General features: G+C 45.6%; 1 protein-coding gene across 1 annotated transcript in view; it reads right to left on the bottom strand.

Annotated features, from left to right (window-relative positions):
• Positions 1 to 13,368, bottom strand: part of hcn4 (hyperpolarization activated cyclic nucleotide-gated potassium channel 4) — an 86,076-nt gene that overhangs the window by 13,437 nt on the left and 59,271 nt on the right. The window contains exons 5-6 of the mRNA XM_042330893.1: positions 4,329 to 4,475; positions 3,857 to 4,097 (exon numbers count right to left, since the gene is read on the bottom strand). Coding sequence (XP_042186827.1) covers positions 3,857 to 4,097; positions 4,329 to 4,475 — 388 coding nt within the window. The remainder of the gene's footprint in view (positions 1 to 3,856; positions 4,098 to 4,328; positions 4,476 to 13,368) is intronic.

Here is a 13,368-nt window from a genome sequence, read left to right as displayed (position 1 = left end):
GTTAATAGTGGTATTTTTTATCATAAACCTGGTTAATAGTGGTATTTTATACACTGTATATCAGGGGTTAGAACTGGTTAATAGTGGTATTTTATCATAAACCGTACACTGTATATCAGGGGTTAGAACTGGTTAATAGTGGTATTTTATCATAAACCGTACACTGTATATCAGGAGTTAGAACTGGTTAATAGTGGTATTTTATCATAAACCGTACACTGTATATCAGGAGTTAGAACTGGTTAATAGTGGTATTTTATCATAAACCGTACACTGTATATCAGGGGTTAGAACTGGTTAATAGTGGTATTTTATCATAAACCGTACACTGTATATCAGGGGTTAGAACTGGTTAATAGTGGTATTTTATCATAAACCGTACACTGTATATCAGGGGTTAGAACTGGTTAATAGTGGTATTTTATCATAAACCGTACACTGTATATCAGGGGTTAGAACTGGTTAATAGTGGTATTTTATCATAAACCGTACACTGTATATCAGGGGTTAGAACTGGTTAATAGTGGTATTTTATCATAAACCGTACACTGTATATCAGGGGTTAGAACTGGTTAATAGTGGTATTTTATCATAAAACACTGTATATCAGGGGTTAGAACTGGTTAATAGTGGTCACACTGGGGTTAGAACTGGTTAATAGTGGTATTTTATCATAAACCGTACACTGTATATCAGGGGTTAGAACTGGTTAATAGTGGTATTTTATCATAAACCGTACACTGTATATCAGGGGTTAGAACTGGTTAATAGTGGTATTTTATCATAAACCGTACACTGTATATCAGGGGTTAGAACTGGTTAATAGTGGTATTTTATCATAAACCGTACACTGTATATCAGGGGTTAGAACTGGTTAATAGTGGTATTTTATCATAAACCGTACACTGTATATCAGGGGTTAGAACTGGTTAATAGTGGTATTTTATCATAAACCGTACACTGTATATCAGGGGTTAGAACTGGTTAATAGTGGTATTTTATCATAAACCGTACACTGTATATCAGGGGTTAGAACTGGTTAATAGTGGTATTTTATCATAAACCGTACACTGTATATCAGGGGTTAGAACTGGTTAATAGTGGTATTTTATCATAAACCGTACACTGTATATCAGGGGTTAGAACTGGTTAATAGTGGTATTTTATCATAAACCGTACACTGTATATCAGGGGTTAGAACTGGTTAATAGTGGTATTTTATCATAAACCGTACACTGTATATCAGGGGTTAGAACTGGTTAATAGTGGTATTTTATCATAAACCGTACACTGTATATCAGGGGTTAGAACTGGTTAATAGTGGTATTTTATCATAAACCGTACACTGTATATCAGGGGTTAGAACTGGTTAATAGTGGTATTTTTCATCATAAACCGTTACTGGTTAATAGTGGTATTTTATCATAAACCGTACACTGTATATCAGGGGTTAGAACTGGTTAATAGTGGTATTTTATCATAAACCGTACACTGTATATCAGGGGTTAGAACTGGTTAATAGTGGTATTTTATCATAAACCGTACACTGTATATCAGGGGTTGGAACTGGTTAATAGTGGTATTTTATCATAAACCGTACACTGTATATCAGGGGTTAGAACTGGTTAATAGTGGTATTTTATCATAAACCGTACACTGTATATCAGGGGTTAGAACTGGTTAATAGTGGTATTTTATCATAAACCGTACACTGTATATCAGGAGTTAGAACTGGTTAATAGTGGTATTTTATTACTGTATATCAGGGGGGTTAATAGTGGTATTTTATCATAAACCGTACACTGTATATCAGGGGTTAGAACTGGTTAATAGTGGTATTTTATCATAAACCGTACACTGTATATCAGGGGTTAGAACTGGTTAATAGTGGTATTTTATCATAAACCGTACACTGTATATCAGGGGTTAGAACTGGTTAATAGTGGTATTTTATCATAAACCGTACACTGTATATCAGGGGTTAGAACTGGTTAATAGTGGTATTTTATCATAAACCGTACACTGTATATCAGGGGTTAGAACTGGTTAATAGTGGTATTTTATCATAAACCGTACACTGTATATCAGGGGTTAGAACTGGTTAATAGTGGTATTTTATCATAAACCGTACACTGTATATCAGGGGTTAGAACTGGTTAATAGTGGTATTTTATCATAAACCGTACACTGTATATCAGGGGTTAGAACTGGTTAATAGTGGTATTTTATCATAAACCGTACACTGTATATCAGGGGTTGGAACTGGTTAATAGTGGTATTTTATCATAAACCGTACACTGTATATCAGGGGTTGGAACTGGTTAATAGTGGTATTTTGTCATCCAGGCATTTCTATGAAAAAACATCTACAAAGTTCCTATGCAAATCCCTCACTCTGTAACTCAGAAACGTATTTGAGTGTCTGCCTGCAAGCTGAAAATCTTTGCCAGTATGTGTGCTACCGGCCCCTCCCCCCTCAGAACCATAGTACTGTACTGATGTTACAAGAGGGATTCAGAAGATAGGGAGAGATATTTACCACAGTTTTACAGTTGACAGTTTAGTCATTCAGTTTAGTCATTCAGGAGCAATTAGGGTTAAGTGCCTTGTTCAAGGGCACTTTGACAGATTTTTCACCTAGTTGGCTTGGGGAATCTGACCAGCAACATTTTAGTTACTGGTTAGTTACTCAACGCCCTTAACCGCTATGCTACCTGCCGCCCATTTCTTTAGCTAGAGAAGAATGGATTCACTTTTTCCAGTGGTGGAAAAAGTGCCCGATTTGTCATACTTGAGTAAGAGTAAAGATACTTTAATAGACTCAAGTAAATGATGTCCAGGGATGATCTCTTTATAAGTTGGTGAATTGGACCATTTTCCTGTCCTGCTAAGCATTCAAAATGTAACAAGTACTTTTGGGTGTCAGGGAAACTGTATGGAGTAAAAAATACATAATTTTCTTTCGGAATGTAGTGAAATAAAAGTAAAAGTTGTCAAAAAATTATAAAGAGTAAAGAACAGATACCAACAAAAAACTACTTAAGTAGAACCTAAAATTATTTTTACCTCAGTACTTTACACCACTGACTTTTTCAATGCTAGTAGTTAAGGATACTACAGGCCTAGTTATCGCACAGGATTTATTAACTACAAAAATGTAAGACGTGTTTTTAATTCTAGTGCCATTCTGCACACACAGGCTTGTTAGTCAGCTAGCTCAAAGGACATTAGAAGTTCCTCCATAGAAGCCGCTCCTCCCAGGTATAACTCTGTGGACCGAATTCAGATAATGCATGTCATAACAAGATGCCCAGTATAATAAATCATTTTTAAAAAGTACTTTTCTGGAGTTCCAACCAGTTCTGAACTTTATTGTTCTGGTCGGAACAGTGGAACTGAACAAAAAAAATAGTGGTTCTGTTCAGAAAGAAACTTCTAATTTCGGCTCCAACCCCTGTATATGTCAACTATGTTCTTTGTCATTTAGCATGTTTATGCAATTAAAATACAGCTCATATTGATCATTGGAAGAGAAAACAGCCTCACATAAAACATATCAAATCAGCAGGCACCATACCCTGCAGAATGACAGGCAGAATAATGAGTAGTGCTTTAGACAACCCTGTTATCAGGGCCAGCTCGTGAGAGACAAGAACAGAGCAGAAATTACATTTACACTCATGCAGTTGTGCAGTGTGCCTGAAAGCAGACCTAGGCTGACCTCTTAAGAAGCTAATTTGTGCTGTTGTCTTTTTCCAGGCCACCATTATGAATATTAAAGCTGAAGAGGTTTTCGCTCTGCAGCACAATGTGTGTGTGTGACCTTTCTTCTGCCCTGGTACACTCTTTATCTTACCCCCGAAGTAGGATCCATCTGACAGCTTGGTTTCCTTGTTGCCCTTGGTGAGAACGCTGACCACTCCGTGCTGGATGAAGTACATCTTCTTGCCGATGGTGCCCTCTCTGATGATGTAGTCTCCGGGCTGGAACACCTCGAAGCGCAGCTTGGTCAGCATGGAGGTCACAAAGTTGGGGTCCGCGTTGGCAAACAGTGGCATGGAAGCCACCAGCTTTCGACAGTTAAAGTTAACGATTTCCTGCAAACAGGAACACACATTCACACACGCACACACAGAGGAAGATGGATGCTTTAGTTTACAGCCCCTCAGAGAGACAGAAAGTGCTCAGAGAATAATTCATCCCAACGTTGAAAGAGTGATTTTCATCAGTTATGGCACTTCAAAATCACGACCCACACAACAGTTTCCCTTTGCGATTAGTACGTATTCTATTTTAACACCCACACACAGCCCCCAGCCCTCTCCCACCTCTCTGAGTGGCTCGTTGAGTTCTCCCAGGATGCTCTCCTCGTCAAACATCTTGCCTTGGTAGCGATGCTCGTAGTAGTCATGGATCCTCTGCCTCATATCAGCCGGCAGCTTGTGGAAGGACATGTACTGCTCCACCTGTTTGTACTGCCGGCCAGGGAGAGAGAAAGAGATGAAACACAATAAGGTCAGTCCAAGGTCACCGCCCCCACAGCACTGTGACTGAGTCATACCCTACAGGTTACTAAAGGCTTAGAGGTCAAGCCCTCCACACAACACATCAGATATACACACAGCACACAAGACTGCTTGGACATTTTGCCCCACACAAAAGAAAAGCCGAAAATAGCAGATGTTTATACTACGGTATATTTCCATTCTGAATATGCACTGGCTGGCAGCACAGAGGAGGAATAAGTGGATAGAGAGAGAGAGAGAGAGAGAGAGAGAGAGAGAGAGAGAGAGAGAGAGACAGAGACAGAGAGAGAGAGAGAGAGAGAGAGAGAGAGAGAGAGAGAGAGAGAGAGAGAGAGAGAGAGAGAGAGAGACAGAGACAGAGAGAGAGAGACAGAGAGAGAGAGAGAGAGAGAGAGAGACAGAGACAGAGACAGAGACAGAGAGAGAGAGAGAGAGAGAGAGAGAGAGAGAACGATGGGGAGAGGCACTGATTGGGAACACATTTCCCTAAGTACTGTACTGTATCTGATTGCAAGCAGAATCCATTGATGAGAAAAGGGAGAAGGTTGAAGGGGGAAATCACACAGGAACCTCCTACGCACGCACGTACGCACACACACAGAACAATCACATGTGGACCACCAAACACCACAGGGTCATGAGCCAACTCAGCAGAGACAGTTGAGACCTTGTTAATCGGTGATACCCCCTATGCCCGGGTATAGATGCGACGCAGGTCTATGTGTGGCACGAGATGTGGCGCGGGCGGGGTAGTGGGAGTAATCACAGTTGGGTAATTAGCAGAGTTACTACGGGGACACAGATAAGGTGAGTGTCATTCAGACCACACACAGAAAGACATTGGGAGAGCTCCATTTAGTTACAGACACTGGCTTCGTTCCGGTTTCCTTTCTCAGTGCATCGACTTCTGAGGTGGATGAACAGAGCAGAGGGGGGAAGAAAAGGTGGCGGGGGGAAGGAAAAGAAAGAGAGAGAGAAAGAAAGTTTCTTAATATAAGATTCACAACAGTTTGAATGAAAGAATCCACTGAGGGAGCTGGGATGAGACAGTATTCAGAGCACGCCTCCAAAACCACTGTCTGCAAACAGAGGAAGAGAGAACCGGAGAGAGAGACAGTATTCAGAGCACGCCTCCAGAACCACTGTCTGCAAACAGAGGAAGAGAGAACCGGAGAGAGAGACAGTATTCAGAGCACGCCTCCAGAACCACTGTCTGCAAACAGAGGAAGAGAGAACCGGAGAGAGAGACAGCATTCAGAGCACGCCTCCAGAACCACTGTCTGCAAACAGAGGAAGAGAGAACCGGAGAGAGAGAGAGACAGCATTCAGAACATGCCTCCAGAACCACTGTCTGCAAACAGAGGAAGAGAGAACAGGAGAGAGAGAGACAGTATTCAGAGCACGCCTCCAGAACCACTGTCTGCAAACAGAGGAAGAGAGAACCGGAGAGAGAGAGAGACAGTATTCAGAACATGCCTCCAGAACCACTGTCTGCAAACAGAGGAAGAGAGAACCGGAGAGAGAGAGAGACAGCATTCAGAACATGCCTCCAGAACCACTGTCTGCAAACAGAGGAAGAGAGAACAGGAGAGAGAGAGACAGTATTCAGAGCACGCCTCCAGAACCACTGTCTGCAAACAGAGGAAGAGAGAACCGGAGAGAGAGAGAGACAGCATTCAGAACATGCCTCCAGAACCACTGTCTGCAAACAGAGGAAGAGAGAACAGGAGAGAGAGAGACAGTATTCAGAGCACGCCTCCAGAACCACTGTCTGCAAACAGAGGAAGAGAGAAGCGGAGAGAGAGAGACAGTATTCAGAGCACGCCTCCAAAACCACTGTCTGCAAACAGAGGAAAAGAGAACAGGAGAGAGAGAGACAGTATTCAGAGCACGCCTCCAGAACCACTGTCTGCAAACAGAGGAAGAGAGAACCGGAGAGAGAGAGACAGCATTCAGAGCACGCCTCCAGAACCACTGTCTGCAAACAGAGGAAGAGAGAAGCGGAGAGAGAGAGACAGTATTCAGAGCACGCCTCCAAAACCACTGTCTGCAAACAGAGGAAGAGAGAACAGGAGAGAGAGAGACAGTATTCAGAGCACGCCTCCAGAACCACTGTCTGCAAACAGAGGAAGAGAGAACCGGAGAGAGAGACAGTATTCAGAGCACGCCTCCAGAACCACTGTCTGCAAACAGAGGAAGAGAGAACCGGAGAGAGAGAGAGACAGCATTCAGAACATGCCTCCAGAACCACTGTCTGCAAACAGAGGAAGAGAGAAGCGGAGAGAGAGAGACAGCATTCAGAGCACGCCTCCAGAACCACTGTCTGCAAACAGAGGAAGAGAGAACCGGAGAGAGAGAGAGACAGCATTCAGAACATGCCTCCAGAACCACTGTCTGCAAACAGAGGAAGAGAGAAGCGGAGAGAGAGAGACAGCATTCAGAGCACGCCTCCAGAACCACTGTCTGCAAACAGAGGAAGAGAGAACGGAGAGAGAGAGAGACAGCATTCAGAACATGCCTCCAGAACCACTGTCTGCAAACAGAGGAAGAGAGAACCGGAGAGAGAGAGACAGCATTCAGAGCACGCCTCCAGAACCACTGTCTGCAAACAGAGGAAGAGAGAACCGGAGAGAGAGACAGCATTCGGAGCAAGCCTCCAGAACCACTGTCTGCAAACAGAGGAAGAGAGAACCGGAGAGAGAGACAGTATTCAGAGCACGCCTCCAGAACCACTGTCTGCAAACAGAGGAAGAGAGAACCGGAGAGAGAGACAGCATTCAGAGCACGCCTCCAGAACCACTGTCTGCAAACAGAGGAAGAGAGAACCGGAGAGAGAGACAGCATTCAGAGCACGCCTCCAGAACCACTGTCTGCAAACAGAGGAAGAGAGAACCGGAGAGAGAGACAGCATTCAGAGCACGCCTCCAGAACCACTGTCTGCAAACAGAGGAAGAGAGAACCGGAGAGAGAGAGACAGTATTCAGAGCACGCCTCCAGAACCACTGTCTGCAAACAGAGGAAGAGAGAACCGGAGACAGAGACAGCATTCAGAGCACGCCTCCAAAACCACTGTCTGCAAACAGAGGAAGAGAGAACCGGAGAGAGAGAGACAGTATTCAGAGCACGCCTCCAGAACCACTGTCTGCAAACAGAGGAAGAGAGAACCGGAGAGAGAGACAGTATTCAGAGCACGCCTCCAGAACCACTGTCTGCAAACAGAGGAAGAGAGAACCGGAGAGAGAGAGACAGTATTCAGAGCACGCCTCCAGAACCACTGTCTGCAAACAGAGGAAGAGAGAACCGGAGAGAGAGACAGCATTCAGAGCACGCCTCCAGAACCACTGTCTGCAAACAGAGGAAGAGAGAACCGGAGAGAGAGAGCAGTTCAAACAATGGAACAACAGAGCAATGACATGAATTACAAAAACGTCAATACAAGATGCTGGCTGATGGTGTGTGTGTGTTGTACACACATTCGTGTGTTTTTCCCTCCCTGTGTGTGCCTATGTATCTATGTAAGGTGTTACAATTGGTAACAACAAAATCCCTGTGGCACCTGAGCTAATATCTACTATCGCATGTTTCAACCCCCCAAAAAGAGGAGGAGAGGGGGCCGGTTTTACAGTGAGGACGTGTGTGTGAGGAGGATGAGATCACTCTGGGCCAATTCACTTGCACCAGGAGAGAGATCAAAGCACACAGAAATAAGAAACAGAAGCAGGTAGAGGAGCATCACAGACCTTCACTTCACTAAACCCTGTCTGAATGGAAAGTCACTATATTCTACTGTTAAGCCTAGGTTACACTTTGATCAACCCTGATACGCTTCATACAGGCATAATACTGTTACAACAGATGGGGGGGGGGGTAACCTTACGTGTCTCTTTCCCCAAGCTGAATGTACAGTCAGAGTGGACAGCCATTTCATCCTCTGAGATGTTCTCCTAAAACATAGATAGCCCTGCGTCAGCCCCGTGTCGGAATTAATTACAAATCAGAGAGGAGAGGCTGTGCAGAAATAATACACACTAACATACCGCACTCGGTGGCCACAGACCTCATAATAACCACACACTCCCTCTCTCCTTCCACCTGTCTCCCGGAGAGAAACCTGTTACCTCCAGCCACTGACCTCAACCACACACTCCCTCTATCTATCTCCCTCCATCCCACCTCTCACCCTCCCTCCCCCTCTCCAGGAGAGAGAGAAACCTGTTACCTCCAGCCACTGACCTCAACCACACACTCCCTCTATCTATCTCCCTCCATCCCACCTCTCACCCTCCCTCCCCCTCTCCAGGAGAGAGAGAAACCTGTTACCTCCAGCCACTGACCTCAACCACACACTCCCTCTATCTATCTCCCTCCATCCCACCTCTCACCCTCCCTCCCCCTCTCCAGGAGAGAGAGAAACCTGTTACCTCCAGCCACTGACCTCAACCACACACTCCCTCTATCTATCTCCCTCCCATCCCACCTCTCACCCTCCCTCCCCCTCTCCAGGAGAGAGAGAAACCTGTTACCTCCAGCCACTGACCTCAACCACACACTCCCTCTATCTCCCTCCATCCCACCTCTCACCCTCCCTCCCCCTCTCCAGGAGAGAGAGAAACCTGTTACCTCCAGCCACTGACCTCAACCACACACTCCCTCTATCTCCCTCCATCCCACCTCTCACCCTCCCTCCCCTCTCCAGGAGAGAGAGAAACCTGTTACCTCCAGCCACTGACCTCAACCACACACTCCCTCTATCTAGCTCCCTCCATCCCACCTCTCACCCTCCCTCCCCCTCTCCAGGAGAGAGAAACCTGTTACCTCCAGGGAGACATCACTAATGACAGTGGGTAGTGACTGGCTCCCTGAGAATCAGACCCCTGTGATGAGGTGCCCGCAGCAGTGCCTGAAGAGAAACTTTAGTGCTGCTTACAAAATGGCACCCTATTCCCTATAGTGCCCTGGTCCTGGTCAAAGGTAGTGCACTAAATAGGGAATAGGGTGCCATTAAGGAGGCAACCAGGGCCTGGCCAGTCGGAGGGAGCGGGTCACTCAACGTGAGCGCACAGTGCACAACAGGCTCACTGCTGTCACTGCTGACGCACACACACACAAAAACACATACACACGTCAAGGCAGAAAAGGGGAGGGAGCCAGCTAATGAAGTAATGCTCGCTCTCGCTTCATGGAAGAGCAACAACTGTCTGTCTGTCTGTCTGTCTGTCTGTCTGTCTGTGTGTCTGCCTGCCTGTCTGTCTGTCTGTCTGTGTGTGTCTCTCTCTCTATATCTGCCTTTTCAATCCCCTCTCTGCTCTCCTTTTCAACACTCTCCTTTCTGACTGATGTCTTTGTAAGGAAGGTCTATAATTCTGACCTCCACTCAGTTTTCACTTCTGTCTTTCACCTCATCCTCAGATGTAGACAAGTCTCTGTCCGTCTGGATCTAGCCAGAGGCTCCCGAGCCTGCCTTCCGAATCACATTTCTCCTCCTCCATCTCCTTGCCCTCCTCTCCTCTACAGAATGAAGGACAGTCTGGAGCCCGAGTGTGAGCCTGTGCATGCGGACGATGCCGAGCGGTCGACCGTGACCACTCACCTCCAAAATGGTAGCAGGCGGAGTAGCAGGAGCTGCAGTTGCTTTTAACGTGTTGCATCCCGTGATCACGTTCAAAGGCAACACACACACACACACACACACACACACACACACACACACACACACACACACACACACACACACACACACACACACACACACACACACACACACACACACACACACACACACAGGCACATTTTCGGATGCACACACACACATACACACACACATGCATGCATATAATATGTACACCTAAACAAATACTCATGTACACACACAGATGTGCGCACCCACACACACGACGCTACAACAGACACAGGAGTTCAAGGGTCGAGCGTCTGAATTAGGATGATGTAGCAGAAAGTGAAAGGTGGAGTTTGAGAGCAAACCACACTCAGATATAGACACTAAATGCACCTGATAAAAGACCTTAAAACAACATGGTCAGAACTGGGGATCATATTCCTTTAATCCTGGTTATACTCTTATAATGCATCATTCATAAATAAAATGCTGTGAAAAATCGATGAAAAAAACGCAGATCTGGAAAACTAAATGATAGGACTTCAAAAGAAGAAAGAGATGCAGAAAAAACATGAAGATATTCATTCCCAGGGCATCTGAGAGATGAATTCTAAGCCCTGCCATGAGCTAAGCATGGAATCTCTCTCTTATCATGAAGACTATTCAAATGAAATCTCTTGGTATAAATTTGAACATTTCCTGATCTGATGATGAACCAGAATGTCACAATCTTCCTCTTCTTCAGAGAACTAGTCCTCCTGTCCAATCATGTCCAACACAATGAGAAAGTCCTCCTGTCCAATCCTGTCCAACACAATGAGAAAGTCCTCCTGTCCAATCCTGTCCAACACAATGAGAAAGTCCTCCTGTCCAATCCTGTCCAACACAACGAGAAAGTCCTCCTGTCCAATCCTGTCCAACACAATGAGAAAGTCCTCCTGTCCAATCCTGTCCAACACAATGAGAAAGTCCTCCTGTCCAACACAATGAGAAAGTCCTCCTGTCCAATCCTGTCCAACACAATGAGAAAGTCCTCCTGTCCAATCCTGTCCAACACAATGAGAAAGTCCTCCTGTCCAACAATGAGAAAGTCCTGTCCAACACAATGAGAAAGTCCTCCTGTCCAACACAATGAGAAAGTCCTCCTGTCCAACACCAATCCTGTCCAACACAATGAGAAAGTCCTCCAACACCTGGCCAATCCTGTCCAACACAATGAGAAAGTCCTCCTGTCCAATCCTGTCCAACACAATGAGAAAGTCCTCCTGTCCAATCCTGTCCAACACAATGAGAAAGTCCTCCTGGCCAATCCTGTCCAACACAATGAGAAAGTCCTCCTGTCCAATCCTGTCCAACACAATGAGAAAGTCCTCCTGTCCAATCCTGTCCAACACAATGAGAAAGTCCTCCTGTCCAACACAACGAGAAAGTCCTCCTGTCCAATCCTGTCCAACACAATGAGAAAGTCCTCCTGTCCAACACAACGAGACAGTCCTCCTGTCCAACACAATGAGACAGTCCTGTCCAACACAATGAGAAAGTCCTTCTGTCCAATCCTGTCCAACACAATGAGAAAGTCCTCCTGTCCAACACAACGAGAAAGTCCTCCTGTCCAATCCTGTCCAACACAATGAGACAGTCCTCCTGTCCAACACAATGAGAAAGTCCTCCTGTCCAACACAATGAGACAGTCCTCCTGTCCAACACAATGAGACAGTCCTCCTGTCCAACACAACGAGAAAGTCCTCCTGTCCAACACAATGAGAAAGTCCTCCTGTCCAACACAATGAGACAGTCCTCCTGTCCAACACAACGAGAAAGTCCTCCTGTCCAATCCTGTCCAACACAATGAGAAAGTCCTCCTGTCCAACACAACGAGAAAGTCTTCCTGTCCAACACAATGAGACAGTCCTCCTGTCCAATCCTGTCCAACACAATGAGAAAGTCCTCCTGTCCAACACAATGAGAAAGTCCTCCTGTCCAATCCTGTCCAACACAATGAGAAAGTCCTCCTGGCCAATCCTGTCCAACACAATGAGAAAGTCCTCCTGTCCAATCCTGTCCAACACAATGAGAAAGTCCAATCCTGTCCAACACAATGAGAAAGTCCTCCTGTCCAATCCTGTCCAACACAATGAGAAAGTCCTCCTGGCCAATCCTGTCCAACACAATGAGAAAGTCCTCCTGTCCAATCCTGTCAACACAATGAGAAAGTCCTCCTGTCCAATCCTGTCCAACACAATGAGAAAGTCCTCCTGTCCAACACAACGAGAAATTCCTCCTGACCAATCCTGTCCAACACAATGAGAAAGTCCTCCTGTCCAACACAATGAGACAGTCCTCCTGTCCAACACAATGAGACAGTCCTGTCCAACACAATGAGAAAGTCCTTCTGTCCAATCCTGTCCAACACAATGAGAAAGTCCTCCTGTCCAACACAATGAGAAAGTCTCCTGTCCCTGTCCAACCAAGTCCTGTCCAACACAATGAGACAGTCCTCCTGTCCAACACAATGAGAAAGTCCTCCTGTCCAACACAATGAGACAGTCCTCCTGTCCAACACAATGAGAAGTCCTCCTGTCCAACACAATGAGAAAGTCCTCCTGTCCAACACAATGAGAAAGTCCTCCTGTCCAACACAATGAGACAGTCCTCCTGTCCAACACAATGAGAAAGTCCTCCTGTCCAATCCTGTCCAACACAATGAGAAAGTCCTCCTGTCCAACACAATGAGAAAGTCTTCCTGTCCAATCCTGTCCAACACAATGAGACAGTCCTTCTGTCCAACACAATGAGAAAGTCCTCCTGTCCAATCCTGTCCAACACAATGAGACAGTCCTCCTGTCCAACACAATGAGAAAGTCCTCCTGTCCAACACAACGAGAAAGTCCTCCTGTCCAATCCTGTCCAACACAATGAGAAAGTCCTCCTGTCCAATCCTGTCCAACACAATGAGAAAGTCCTCCTGTCCAATCCTGTCCAACACAATGAGAAAGTCCTCCTGTCCAATCCTGTCCAACACAATGAGAAAGTCCTCCTGTCCAATCCTGTCCAACACAATGAGAAAGTCCTCCTGTCCAATCCTGTCCAACACAATGAGAAAGTCCTCCTGGCCAATCCTGTCCAACACAATGAGAAAGTCCTCCTGTCCAATCCTGTCCAACACAATGAGAAAGTCCTCCTGTCCAATCCTGTCCAACACAATAAGAAAGTCCTCCTGGCCAA

The sequence above is a fragment of the Oncorhynchus tshawytscha genome, linkage group LG12, assembly GCF_018296145.1.
Source record: "Oncorhynchus tshawytscha isolate Ot180627B linkage group LG12, Otsh_v2.0, whole genome shotgun sequence".
Classification (NCBI taxonomy): domain Eukaryota; kingdom Metazoa; phylum Chordata; class Actinopteri; order Salmoniformes; family Salmonidae; genus Oncorhynchus; species Oncorhynchus tshawytscha.
This window is presented reverse-complemented; position numbering and strand designations above follow the sequence as displayed.